Source organism: Schistocerca serialis, chromosome 8 (assembly GCF_023864345.2).
Source record: "Schistocerca serialis cubense isolate TAMUIC-IGC-003099 chromosome 8, iqSchSeri2.2, whole genome shotgun sequence".
Taxonomy (NCBI): domain Eukaryota; kingdom Metazoa; phylum Arthropoda; class Insecta; order Orthoptera; family Acrididae; genus Schistocerca; species Schistocerca serialis.
The window spans coordinates 258,491,352-258,505,845 of NC_064645.1; the positions used below are offsets into that span (position 1 = coordinate 258,491,352).

Genomic DNA, 14,494 nt, shown 5'->3' on the forward strand with positions numbered 1-14,494 from the left:
GTCCAGATGGAATTGCCTAAGTCCGTCGGAAAGCACAGTGGGCAAGGATGGTTCAAATGGTTCAAATGGCTCTGAGCACTATGCGACTTAACTTCTGAGGTCATCAGTCGCCTAGAACTTAGAACTAATTAAACCTAACTAACCTAAGGACATCACACACATCCATGCCCGAGGCAGGATTCGAACCTGCGACCGTAGCGGTCTCTCGGCTCCAGACTGTAGCGCCTAGAACCGCACGGCCACTCCGGCCGGCTCGGGCATGGATGGTTGCAGGTGATCAGACAGGATGCTTACGTACATGTCACCTGTCAGAAACGTATCTAGACATCAGTGGTCCCATATCACTCCAACTGCACACGCCCCACACCATTACAGAGCCTCTACCAGCTTGAACAGTCTCCTGCTGACAAGCAGGGGCAATGGATTCATGAGGTTGTCTCCGTACCAGTACACGTCCATCCGCTCGATACAATTTGAAACGAGACTCGTCCGCCCAGGCAACATGTTTCCAGTCATCAACAGTCCAGTGTCGGTCTTGACGGTGCCAGGCGAGGCGTAAAACTTCGTGTCGGGCAGTCATCAAAGGTACACGAGAGGGCCTTCGGTTCCTAAAGCGATCTTAGTAAATGAGTGTTGTAAAATAATCCTTTCATATAGTGTTCATTAAAAAAAAAAGACGATCTTTCCACTTTTGACCTGTGCAGGAATATTAGCGTAATTGTTTTAGTTGTAAATGTTTGTCATGTATTATTGTTCTTCTGTCATGGTCTACATCCTGGAGGACCTCCTCACTACGGATCAATCGGAATGTAGCAATTTGCGGGAACGTTGGACTTTAGTCAAATTGAACGATTCTCTTTTGTCGCTGGCCCCGTTCTTGCAGGATCTTTTTCCGGCCGCAGCTATGTCGGAGGTTTGATGTTTCACCGGATCCCTGATATTCACGGTGCACTCGTGAAATGGTTGTACGGGAAAACATCGACTTCCTCGCTGCCTCGGAGATGCTGTATCCCATCGCTCGTGCGCCGACTATAACACCACGTTCTAACTCACTCAAATCTTGATAACCTGCAATTGTGGCAGCAGTAACCGATCTAACAACTGCGCCAGACACTTGTTGTCTTTGCCGCGCGGAGTGGTCGCGCAGCTAGAGGCGCCATGTCACAGATTGCGCGGCCACTCCCAGCAGAGGGTCGAGTCCTCCTTCGGGCATGGGTGTGTGTGTTGTTCTTAGCATGAGTTAGTTTAAGTCTGGAGGCCGATGACCTCAGCAGTTTGGTGTCTTAGTAATTCACACACATTCGAACATTTCTGAACTTGTCTTATACAGGCGTTGCCGACCGCAGCGCCGTATTCTGCCTGTTACATATCTCTGTATTTGAATACGCATGCCTATACCAGTTTCTTTGGCGCTCCAGTGTATTTCACCTTATCTCATGCGAGTTGCGCCCTGTTATTTCATTTTCACACAGTTCAGTGTTTATGACGTCATATTTCTGAACTACCTGTCGTTACAGTGATATAATTTCGCTGTTACATTCAGTGGCATATGTGAAAACCGTCTGCAGTATGTGTTATGAATACAGTTAGTAGTAAGTATGTAATAAATTAAAACATCGTCTTTCACGCGGCAGTTTTACTGCATGAACAGCGGAAGTTTAATAAGCGATTAACTTCTTTCGTTTCATCATTTTTTGGGGATTATCAGGAAGAAAAAGTTTCTTCAAGGTTTGATATTACATATTAAGTTTCTTGCAAGTCGGTAAGTGCTGTCATTCACAAATACTCGATGAGTAAAGTATCGGTATTTGCACATCGTGGGCTACACTTCTTTTTCAGCCCCACCTCAATCCCGATGATCGGTAGATATATACTTATAATGTACCCAGTGCGTTAATGCAGGGGATAAGCTACCTCCATTCCAAATTTAATCCTAATCCGTCCATCCGTTTCAGCGTGAAGGAGTGAAAAACATACTAAACATACATGAAAAACATACTAAAACACACACACACACACACACACACACACACATTCATAGTCTAAGTCACTCACAAACTTCCACATTAAAATATACGAGTATATATGATGTACGTTCTAGCCGAGAGGTGGCTCTAGTGTGAGGGACGCTACATGCAGTTTTTTTCCCTTCTTTCCTCATACTTATAAAATAAACAGACAGCCTGTAAATTAAAGACGTCCACTGTCAAATTCTAAAATACAGTTTATATGAGTAAAGTTGCATATTCATAAAATTAGCTTTCGAAATAAATGTTCAAATGGCTCTGAGCACTATGCGACTTAACTTCAGAGGTCATCAGTCGCCAAGAACTTAGAACTAATTAAACCTAACTAACCTAAGGACATCACACACATCCAAGCCCGAGGCAGGATTCGAACCTGCGACCGTAGCGATCGCACGGTTCCAGACTGTAGCGCCTAGAACCGCACGGCCACTCCGGTCGGCAATTAGCTTTCCAGATGGCAGCAGTTAGTCCATGTGTAGTTTATCTATACTTTGCAACGAGTTTTCATTGACGCTGCTACACAGTAACCTCTACATAACAGCCACATAAAGTTTAATATTACTAATTTGGTGACTGAAGGTTTTTAAATTTTTTTTAATTTTTCATCTTGTTCTCTAACAAACGTCTGTCACATCTGCTGTTCTTTCAATCATCTTAATCACAGATCTGACGATGGCAATTGCCGAAATGGAGTAAAATATAAAGAAATATAGTAAACGATATAGAATATAAATATAAAATATTTGCGACGATCGCAGACTCGTACGGGTAATTTATTTTTTATTAATGACTAGATAGGACTGGTGAGGGAAAAATCGAGTGGACTTCCAGCAATCGAGAATTTGATCACACGTGTAACAACAATAGTAATAATTTCGTGTTGTTCAATGGCCTGGTGCAAGTCTTTCTATTGGACGCCAGTTCGGCTACTTGCGTGTCCCTGATCTACCCAGTTATGCAACTGGGGGAAGAGGAGCTACAATTTAACATGGAATTCGAACCACTTGTTGTTCCTGGACACTCCTCACATTGTTGAGCGGCGAAGGCTGGGTTAAAGAGAGACTAAATTTCCGTAGTCCAATCGGTATTCGATCCCGCGACCTCTCGGTCTACAGGCACACGCCCTAACTCTGGAGAACCAGGCTTGCTTGTTTTGAGCAGCTAGTTCTTGGAGTTGAGTGTCTGCGTGTGTTTGGGGGGGGGGGGCTACAATTTAATATGGATTCCGAACCACAGTACAAATTGGCATTTTGCACATTACCATATAATTGCCCGGGACGAAAGAAGCACAAGGGACACTAGAAAGTCTAGGACCGATTGTGGTTCGAACCCGGTTCTTTAGATCTATAATCTGACACGCACTTTGCCACCGTCGTCATGAAAAGGGGGGGGGGAGGGGGGGACACCTCTCGTAATTTTCACTACTTGTACGATATAACATCTTGAAATCAAGTGGAGTTAAAAGGTTAAATGAGATGTTCACTATTATCAGTAGCACATACTACGACAAGAAGTAATTCCATTTAAACTACTTCTTTAAAATGTTTGTGGGTAAATATAAATTACCTGTTCTCTAACGTAGTCCCCAACATATAACAGTTATCTAATTTGTGTCTGGTGATAAAGTTATCTACTAGCAGAGTGTCAGAGTTCAACAGATGAGTCATTTCTTCAGCTGTTTTTCTGATGTCTGAGGAAGGTCGCTTACAGGCAAATGTACGTTGAATACGTAAATATTAGTAATAGAGTGGTATCATATATACACGGATAGCTAAGGTTCAAATTCACCAGTACCCTGAAATTAAAAGCAGTAGTTTTAAGTTGACAAAAAACAAATACAACATGTCAGTTAATTGGCCTTCACAAAACTTATCTTCCAATTTTTGACAGTAATAGCTGGTAATACAGCAAATAAGCTGAAACATCATACAGAACTAAAGAAACTTTCACGTGCATAGTTCCAGACCTAAAACAGTTTTAAACATCCTCTTGCTGTAGGCATGGGACCAACAATGTTCCTGGAGGATGGAGATTCAGGGTTCGTCCAGCAATCCAGAGCTACGTTTTCCGCGGTTCCCCTAAATCACTTATGTTAAATGACGGGATGTTTCCCTTGAAAAGGATGCGTCGGAGTTTCTTCCCTACCCCTCCCGAATCCGATCTTGCTCCCTGTCACTAATGACCTCGTCTTTGCTGAGGCGTTACATCCTAATCTTTCTTCCTTCTTTAAACAATGTGTCATGCAGAAATATTGAGAATGAAGAAGACACTTCGTACACTACGATCGTAGTATAGACGCTTTCATTGTTCCAAGATCACCATTTCCGGCAGTCTTATGCTGCCATCATCTAGAATTTGTTATAAAAATGCCATGTTACGGTATATGAAGTCAGAGTATAAAAGTCGATCCACACACATACGGTACATATCTTGATAAAAAAACACATAGCTGATAAAATGCACACAGTTGATAATATCCTCATATCATCAATGCAGCCGGCCGAAGTGGCCGCGCGGTTCTAGGCACTGCAGTCTGGAACCGCGAGACCGCTACGGTCGCAGGTTCGAATCCTGCCTCGGGCATGGATGTGTGTGATGTCCTTGGGTTAGTTAAGTTTAACTAGTTAGGGACTGATGACCTCGGAAGTTGAGTCCCGTAGTGCTCAGAGTCATTTGAACCATCATCTATGCATATCGCCGTCGGACATGACACTCTCAACGAGGTGGGGCAGAATCGGACACTGTCCCCTTCTCTCCCTTTGTTTTTTGATACAAGTAGGTTTTAAACTATACATTTCCTTCTTTTGCTTTTCCAGGTGGTTTGAGCTTACATTAGAAACACTGATAGACAGCAATTGGATTTTAAACCAAGGGAAATGGCAGCTTCAGCCGTTATTTCTTCAGAAATTGGCGTTATAAATGCATCTGAGAAGTTTAAAGTACCCAAATAAAAGTTGGATAGATGCGTTCGTAAAACCAAGTATAATCCAAACTACGTAGTTGACAAAGCAGATGGGAGATATAAAAATGGGTCCATACAGAACAAGAAGACGAGTTGGTAATATAACTGAAGTCAATGGAGGGCACACTTTTTAGTTCAGTGGCGTTCCCCCACGGCTGACCGTCAGTGCACAGTATTACTGTTCGTTTTTGGAGCATCACCAGCGACCAGTTTTGCGAAAGAAGCGGCGACACGTTCTGCGCAACCAACCCAACATTTTGCACGACAATGCGTGGGCGCATACAGCGCAAGCTGTGGCTGCTCTGTTCGTTCGATGGGACTGGGAAATGCTGTACCATCCACCATACTCTCCGGACTTAAGTCCTTGTGACTTTGATTTGATTCTGAAGATGAAGGAACCACTTCGTGACATTCGCTTCAGAACTGTTCCAGAGATTCGACAGGCAGTAGACCGCTCCATTCGCACCATCAACAGAACAGGCTCTGCTAACAGTATATTACGCCTTCCACATCGCTGACAACGGCTTCTACACAACGGTGGCGACAATTTTGAAGGACAGTAACCGGTGCAAAGATGTAACTCTTTTGTATCGGTTGGGAATAAATGGTTGCCACTATTTAAGTTGCAACCCTCGTATTACCCATACTACTATGTAAAGAGCAAAGAGAAGTCGTCGTTTAACGTTGTTACAAAAAGTCTCGAAATATTCTTGACCGATTTATTTCAAAATGAACTTTCTGACAGACATAGGCTTCGTTTTTAAAATATATTCATAAGACAGGGAAACGTTTCTAGCAAAGAATCTCGAAAAGTTCTTGCCCGACGTATTTAAGATTTTTACACCGTAGTCTAATAAAGATGTAAATAGCTATTTTTTCAACAGCAATGTACATATTACGTTAAAACCAAATGTGAGAAACAAAAGGCTGTGCTGCTCTGTGCTGTGAAAATGTGTGGTTTCGTTTTCTTCCTCGCAGTTTGTTAACTACGTCAGCAGCGCGTTTAAACATTGAACAAATTGTTTCTCTCACATATATATATTCTTTTTCCTTATATACGAATTTAAACAAAAATTTGTATACACAACTATGTACTGTTTTGTTTTTTTCCTGTTTTAACGAAAAAACAGGAAACCTGTATTTTTGGCTTATTAGCATACGGTTAGAATACTACTACGGTGTCTGAATCGTCCGAAACTTCGTAATCTAATTCGTTTAATGATTAAAACTATACGAAACGCTGTCATTAAAGCAACTGTCCTCACAGATACACCGCAAGAGAGATCTCTAACATCCCCTATACTAGTGATTCCAACCGATTTACCTATTCATGTTAAACTGCTAACAAGGTTCAAGGTCAGAGAGAGGGGGGAAGAATAGATAAACTGAGAGGGGGGAAATGGACATAGGGAGGGGCAAAGAGGAGGTGGAGGTGGAGAGGGGGGAGGAGCAGATGGACAGATAGACGGGAGTACCACATTGAGGGAGAGGGAACGTGATTGTCTTTCACACGTTCAGGATAAGATGTAACCATTTGACAGCCACGCACAGCGTCTGGTAGCTTCACCCCGGTAGGCGAGAAGAGTGTCCCCTGGCACTCGCTCGTCAGTGCAGATAGCTGCACCGCCCGGCAGGTGGAGGTGTGTACTGACAGGTGTGCTGTGTGTGTTGCAGGCCGCAAGGAGATCTTGCACGGCGTGAGCGGCGAGTTCTGCGCGGGCCAGCTGACCGCCATCATGGGGCCCTCCGGTGCCGGCAAGAGCACGCTACTCAACGTGCTCGCTCTCTACAAGTGAGTACGCACGCCGCCGCCTCTCTTCTCTTTCGTTTATCAACGACTGAGGGCTACATGCAACAGAATAAATACAGGGTGCATCAAAAAAATGTATACACACTTTGAAGCGTCATAGAAAATTTATTTCCCGTTCTACAGTGTTGAACTTCTGGAAACGGAAAGCTTAAAGTCCAATTGGAAAAATAAATGTACTTTGCAAATGTGATTAATATTCAAACTGGTGGCCTTCAGCATCAATACATTTCTGAGTACGAGTCACCACTGATTCCGTACATCGTACCAAAGTGTCCAATCAGATTTCTGCGCACACCACCTGAATCTCATTCCAAGGTGTGTCCAGGTTACGTAGTTTACGTTTGTACACCTCATCTTTTACTGCGCCCCATAAGAAGAAATCCAGCGACGTGAGGATTGGAGAGCGTGCAGGAAACTCGATTGGTCCCCTGCGTCCTATTCACTGGCCTGGCACATTGTGATACAGGTATGCTCGTACGTCCCTATGATAGTGCGGCGGGGCGCCATCTCGTTGGAAATAAAACTCATCATTACCGTGTAATGCACGAATGGCAGGGAATATGGAGTCAGCAAGCATTGTTAGGTACGTTTCTCCAGTAACCGTACCTTCAAAGCGGAAAGGCCCAGTGAGTCCCCTTGCAGACAAACCACAGCACACATTTACACCAGGCAAATTCACAGCCTTTTCAACTGTAATGTGAGGATTATCTTCAGCCCAGTATACACAATTCTGCCTATTGACATTTCCATTGAGTTTGAATCGGGCTTCATCCGACCAAATTATGCTACCCATAAATCCCGGTTCACGTCTCACCATCTCCTGAAACCATTCACAAAATTCTAACCTTCGATCTGGATCGTCGTCACTTAGCTGTTTCACCAGCCTTGGAATGTACACACGAAACTTGCCTTTCTTCAGAATGCGTAGCACACTACTAGCACGTACATTACTCTCACGTGCCGCTTGCCTTGAAGATTTTTGAGACGAACGCTGAAACAGTTCCAAGACCGCAGTTGTGGAATCATAACTTGTAGCTGTACGAGATCACCCTGATCGACCTTTATGCACATCACACACCGTTCCATGAATTTCGTATTTGTCTCATAGACGTGTAATTGTTAACCTTGAAGGTGGTTCTGTACCATACTCACTTCTCCACTGTCTTCGAACCGCAGCTACATTCTCACACTTCCAGTACCACTTAATTATCTGCTTCCGCACTTCAAAGCTCAAACGCACGTCCGCCATGTTGCAGTTACTTCCTTGCCACTGCTGCCGCCTGTTGAAGAAACATAACATTACTTTCTCACAGATATTTAACCTTGTAGAACGAGAAATAAATTGTCTATGACAGTTCAAAGTGTGTATACATTTTTTGACGCACCCTGTATTTTCTGTAAGGGATAGATGTCAAATATTGGCCAGTGATTAGGAAACATGTGACCACAGCAAAGCACTTTATGATATTAAAAGGAGGTATTGGAGATCAGGGAGAGGGGAAGTTGAAAAGATTTGTAATGTAAAACTATATAGCAATTAACTGGGTGAATGAGGTAAAATAAGGAAGGACCGTTACGTGATCGGCACCGAAAGAAACTTATGAGACTCTAATATTCACTGATGAAGCAGAATACTACCAGCGGGAAAGTGGTCCTATCGGAGCGCAAAAAAGTCTAATACGCACCTTTTTTAAAACACTGTGACTGAAAGATGGGGTACCAGCTGCCTCATTCTACCTTTCTGAGCACCTTTAAAAATTTTCCCAATAGTTTTGGCATGCTCTTTTTTAACAACAGGGTGTTCAAAAAGTCTCTCCGCAGTGCCGTATGACCGTTAGCCGCGCGTGCCGTATGTCGCAGTGAATATACCAAAATAAAACTCAGTGAAATACAAGTTATTAATTTATTGAATATCCATTTTTACTTACAAATTTTCACATTAAATGTTGAAAGTGTCCACCCTGTTGTTGAATACACAATTCAATTCGTCTAATCATGTTTCCAAACACAAGCTGTAACATTTCTTCTGTAACAGAACCAGGAAAGTGGATATTGCAGTTTTCAATTCATTGATGGATTTTGGACGGTTTTTATATACAGTTGCTTTCGCTGCACCCCAGAAGAAAAAGTCAGGTGGTGTTAGGTCAGGCGATCGTGGAGGCCAAAGTCCCTGTAAAATTATGTAGTCACCAGAAACATCAGCAAGCAGTGACACTGAAATGCGAGCTGTATCCACGGTTACACCATCTCGTTGAAAATAACCGTTCAGTATTCCACTTAACACAAGTTCTCCCATGAATTGATACAGAACATCACTGCAGTATCGTTGTGCGTTTATTGTTTTGTTGTAAAATATGGCACCCACAATCCGACATCTAGAAATTGCAATCCAAACTCCTATTTTCACAGAATGAAGTGGTTCCTCATGAATACACAATGGATTTGCAGTATTCCACATACGAGAATTTTGCGGGTTCATGTACCCGGATAAATGAAACCACGCCTCACCAGCGAAAAACGTTTCATTAAGAATATCCCTTCCATTTTGTTGAACGAAATTTTTGAACCACTGACAATAATGCAGTCTCTTGCCATGATCAGTATTTTTCAGTTCTTGCATGACTGTCGCTTTGTATGGGAAAAGTTCTAATTTTTTCCTTACAGCTGTGTGGTCGTTCCGACACTAACATCGATTTCCTGGGCGAGTTTTCTTACTGACTTGTTCGGACTCATGGACATTTTATCGGAAATATCGAGTAGTTTATCCTCAGACAAAACGCTAGGACGACCTCTTCTCGGTGCATCTGTCACTGAACGCGTACTTCGAAATTTGTTAATCAAATCTCGCACAGTATCGCGATGTGGGGGTTTTGTCTCCAGGAAAACTGAATTAAATGTTTGACGAACTGAAACTGTGTATTTACCGCCAGCTTTGAACACATGTTCGACTAAAAACACACGTTTTTCAATGGTTAGCATTTTAACAGTGACAAAAACGAAACAAACGAACAAAGGAACTAAACTTCAACGTTCACTACAACACGTAACGACGCACACCAACTATACTACTGTCGCTGGCTGAGGTAAACGAAACAGTAGAATGTTGGGAGAAGGGAAGTAACCCAGGCAGGCGAACAATCATACGGCACGCGCGGCTAACAATCATACGGCACTGCGGAGAGACTTTTTGAACATTTACTCTCACAAGCTCCCCTAATTGTAACTCGCTCACACCCATTTGCCCATCGCTGTAAGTTGCTCGTATCCATCCAGTCCTACTCATTCAGCCCTACTCATTGTCATCATCTCTTTGTGTCTCTCTGTCATTATCTCCTGTCTCTCAGCCACAGTCTACTTCGTCCTGTCCTCATGCTGTCACTTTGTCTCTCTTGCTGTCTCTTACTGTTGCTATCTCATTCATTTCTTCTCGTTGCTGCTGTCTTTTCTCACTGTCACTATTCTCTAGTCCTTGGTGTCATTATCACTGACTCTGTCATTAGCACTGGCTCTCGCCTGCGTCAACTTTCTTCTTCACTTTCTTTCTTTCCCATTGATACTGTTTCCTTTACTCTTTTCGTAGTACTATTCTGTCACTGTCAACTGTGTTCCACTTTCTCTCACACTGCCAGTATCTCTCTTCACTCTTTCTGTACTACAACTACTGTGTACTACCTTCCCGTATTGGTTACTTTTCCGTCTCTTTTCTCTTTCCCACACCATTGTCTGCTTCTCTCTCAACATAAAAGAGCGAGAATATGTTCGGATTCCAAAATTTTTGTGAAAATAGGTAAAGGTGCTCAGGAGGGTAGAATGGGGTACCTGGCACCCCATTTTTCAACCTGTCTTTTAAACAAACAGGAACATATTTGCATGTTTTTGCTCCTATAGAAACATTTTTCCGCTGGTTCCCTTCTTTTCACTGTGCAGCAGGACATGTAACTCGTATGGGAAGAAACATATTGGTCAGTAAAATTTAGATAATTTGTTTATGTAAAATAGAAATAACGCAAAATTAATTCTACACCTGAAACCGGATTTTACGTGCAAAAAGTTTTGCATGTCATTCTATTACATAGGGTTCCCAGATGACAACCGAGAGACTTTACAACATATTTCTCCGTGCTACGTCATTTTAAAAATTATGTTTTCTCCTCACACCGGATTTTACCGTGCGTGTTTTACGTCTGCGAGTAGTGTAACTTTGAATCTCTGTATCCTAAATACGTATAAAGATATCAAGAAAATTTTCTGTTTTATGCGAGATCTGGATCTTAGGAATATGCTGTTAAAATTTCAGCCATTTGCTCTTTGTAGCCGTCTTGGAATCCCCTGCTCGGTTTCGTTACCCAAAAATCATGTTTTTCGGGTTTTCAAATGGTTCAAATGGCTCTGAGCACTTAGAACTACTTAAACCCAACTAACCTAAGGGCATCACACACATCCATGCCCGAGGCACGATTCGAACCTGCGACCGTAGCGGTCGCGCGGTTCCGGACTGAAGCGCCTAGAACCGATCGGCCACACCGGCCCGCTTTCGAGTTTTCTCAGGAACTGCCCATAAAATAAATAGTGCCTCCAGAAGTCTCTTGCGGCGCACCATGTACCGTGTGTAATGAGAAAAGAAGCAACCGATTTGCTCCATTTGCCTAAGATGGATGAAGTGTGTAATATTCAAACTTTGTTCTTTAGCAAATTTACAATGATATGATCCTTCTGTTGTGCATGCATATGGTTACTAACCCAAGGGCTATCCAAAATACTTGACCCTACCTTTTTATCACCAATAGAGTCTGAGATGGAAAAAGTACCGTTTTTATGTCCGGCGTTTTGGAACGCATTAGGTAGCGCATGCTGTTGCATGCTACGGATGACCTCTGCCCACAGCTAGACTGAATTCTGCCTGATGATGATGCAGGCACACGCTAAAGGAAGATATGTAAGCGGAGCAGAGATGAATCATTCTAACGATGACGTGGGCCGCAAATGGGGAAGTCCACTGACATAAGCGACTTCGACACAAGGCGGTCTGTTACAGCCCAGCGAGTGGGAACGAATATCTCGGTAACGTTGAAGCTGTTCGGGTGCTGCTGTCTGTGGAAAGTGTGAAGGACAGTGAAGGAACGAGTGGGCGCAGCAAGGTCTAGAACGAACATGTCTCTTCACTGAACGTGGAGGTCGGAAGGTCATCCGCTTGTAAAGCGGAACAGGTGACGGCCTGTGACAGATCCGACGACGGAGTACAAAGCTAATGGAGAGGCAAGTGTATCGGAGCGTACACTTAAGCGCATATTGTTGAACATTGGGCTCCACAGCAGACAACCACTACGTGTTCCCATGTTGACCCAACGACAGCAACAATTTACGACAGCAGTTGGCACGGAGCCATCGAAACTGGACCGAGAGTCATTGGAAACCTGTCGTCTGGTCGGATAAATCAAGTTCTTTGTTACACTAAGTCGAAGGTCCTCACGGGGTACGCATGATTTGAACGCAATGGAATATTTCTGGGACTCTGTCGTGCGCCAGCTCTACGCTCACGAACCACTGCCTGTGCGTAGACATCCAGTGCACCACCGAAAACCTACAGAGGATTTGTCGAAACCATGGCAGAACCGCTGCTGTCTTGCTTTCCAAAGAAGGATCATCAAGTTATAAGGAGATGGTCAGAATATTTGGCTTATCACTGCAGGTTGATGGTATATGTGACGGATGCAGACTTACTTAATTACGCTTTCGAGATAGTAACACAAACTGTAAATATTAAAAATGGAACACTTTCTTCATGTTATTTGATCACGGACAAATTTTCGGCGTCTTAAACGATCGTCAGATGACAACTGAATGTCACAAGCACAGATAAAATAACGTGCGGCTCAGGCAGACGTTGACCACACAGATGATACGCAACGTGATAAGATACAGTGTGTTAACAAAGGAAAGCACTACTTTTCTATATTATATGAAAATTATACCTGTTAAAGAGAGACCTAAGATGTAGTTTTAATGCAAGAATAGGGATACTTAACAGAGGGGAAAGTTACAAAAACTGGTGCACTATACTATGCGTTGGTAAAATTGCACATAGCCAAGCTAAAAATTTAGTCTCCAACTACAGACCGGCGTTCAGCAACAACAAAGTCAATTATTATTCAGTAACAGACACAATACAACCTTTGGACCAAATTGATGCCCATAAATCATTTGCAAGCACTGCGGAAAATTGAGTGTTGGTCAGTCAGGTAGAGCTATGAGAATTTGGTTAACGGAACATAAGAGAAGCTGGACACTTCGAAAGACAGAGTCAACCTTTGCTTGTGATGTTAAACACAAGCTTATTTTTAAATGAACAAACACAATTTACTCTTTCCCTCTTTGTTAAGTGGAGTCTCAGCTATTTAGATATTAAATTACAGTAGTAAACATTCGGGAGGACGACGGTTCAATCCCGCGTCCGGCCATCCTGATTTAGATTTTCCGTGATTTCCCTAAATCGCTCCTGGAAAATGCCGGGATGGTTCCTTTGAAAGTGCACGGCCGACTTCCTTCCCCGTCATTCCCTAATCTGACGAGACCGATGACCTCGCCGTTTGGTCTCTTCCCCCAAACAATCCAACAGCAGTAAATTCAACTTGATTTTTTTTTTTGTTAAATGTATTGATTATCACATAATACGAAAAAACTGTGTATATCGTTATTTTATATTTCATCTGTGTCAATGATACGAGTACTTTCGTTATGTCGCTCATCATAAACTTAAGCGCCAAAGAAACTGGTATAGGAATGCGTAATCAACTACCGAGATATGTAAACAGGCAGAATACGGCGCTGGGTCGGCAACGCCTGTATAAAACAACAAGTGTCTGGAGCAGTTGTTAGATCGATTACTGTTGCTACAATGTCTGGTTATCAAGATTTAAGTGAGTTTGAACGTGATGTTATGGTCGGTGCACGAGCGATGGGACACAGCATCTCCTAGGTAGCGATCAAGTGGGGATTTTCCCGTACGACCGTTTCACGAGTGTACCGTGAATATCAGGAATCCGGTAAAACGTCAAATCTCCGCCATCGCTGCAGCTGGAAGAATATCCTGCAAGAACGGGACCAACGACGACTGAACAAAATCGTTCAACGTGACAGAAGTGCAACCCTTTCGCAAATTGCTGCAGATGTCAATGCTGAGCCATCAACAAGTGTCAACGTGCGAACCATTCAACAAAACATCATCGGTATGGGCTTTCGGAGCCGAAGGCTCACTCATGTACACTTGAAGACTGTACGACACAAAGCCTTACGCCTCGCCTGGGCTCGTCAACAACGACATTGGACTGTTGATGACTGGAAACGTATTGCGTGGTCGGACGAGTCTAGTTTCAAATTGTACCGAGCGGATGGACGTGTAAGGGCATGGCGACAACCCAATGAATCCATGGACCCTGCATGTCAGCAGTGGACTGCTCAAGCTGATGGAGGCTCTGTAATGATGTGGGGCGTGTGCAGTTGCAGTAATATGGGACCCCTGATACGTCTAGATACGATTCTGACAGGTGAGACGTACGTAAACATAGTCTCTGATCACCTGCATCCATTCATGTCCATTGAGCATTCGACGGACCTGGGCAACTCCAGCACACGTCCAGAATTGCTACAGAATGGCTCCAGGAACACACTTCTGAGTTTAAACCCTTCCGCAGGCCA

General features: G+C 43.3%; 1 protein-coding gene across 3 annotated transcripts in view; it reads left to right on the plus strand.

Moving 5' to 3' along the window:
- The window catches only part of LOC126416060 (ATP-binding cassette sub-family G member 1-like), an 884,121-nt gene that overhangs the window by 774,586 nt on the left and 95,041 nt on the right, over nt 1–14,494 (plus strand). For all 3 annotated transcript variants that reach the window (XM_050083536.1, XM_050083535.1, XM_050083537.1), the window contains one exon: nt 6,664–6,781. In XM_050083536.1, the coding sequence (XP_049939493.1) occupies nt 6,664–6,781 (118 nt within the window). The remainder of the gene's footprint in view (nt 1–6,663; nt 6,782–14,494) is intronic.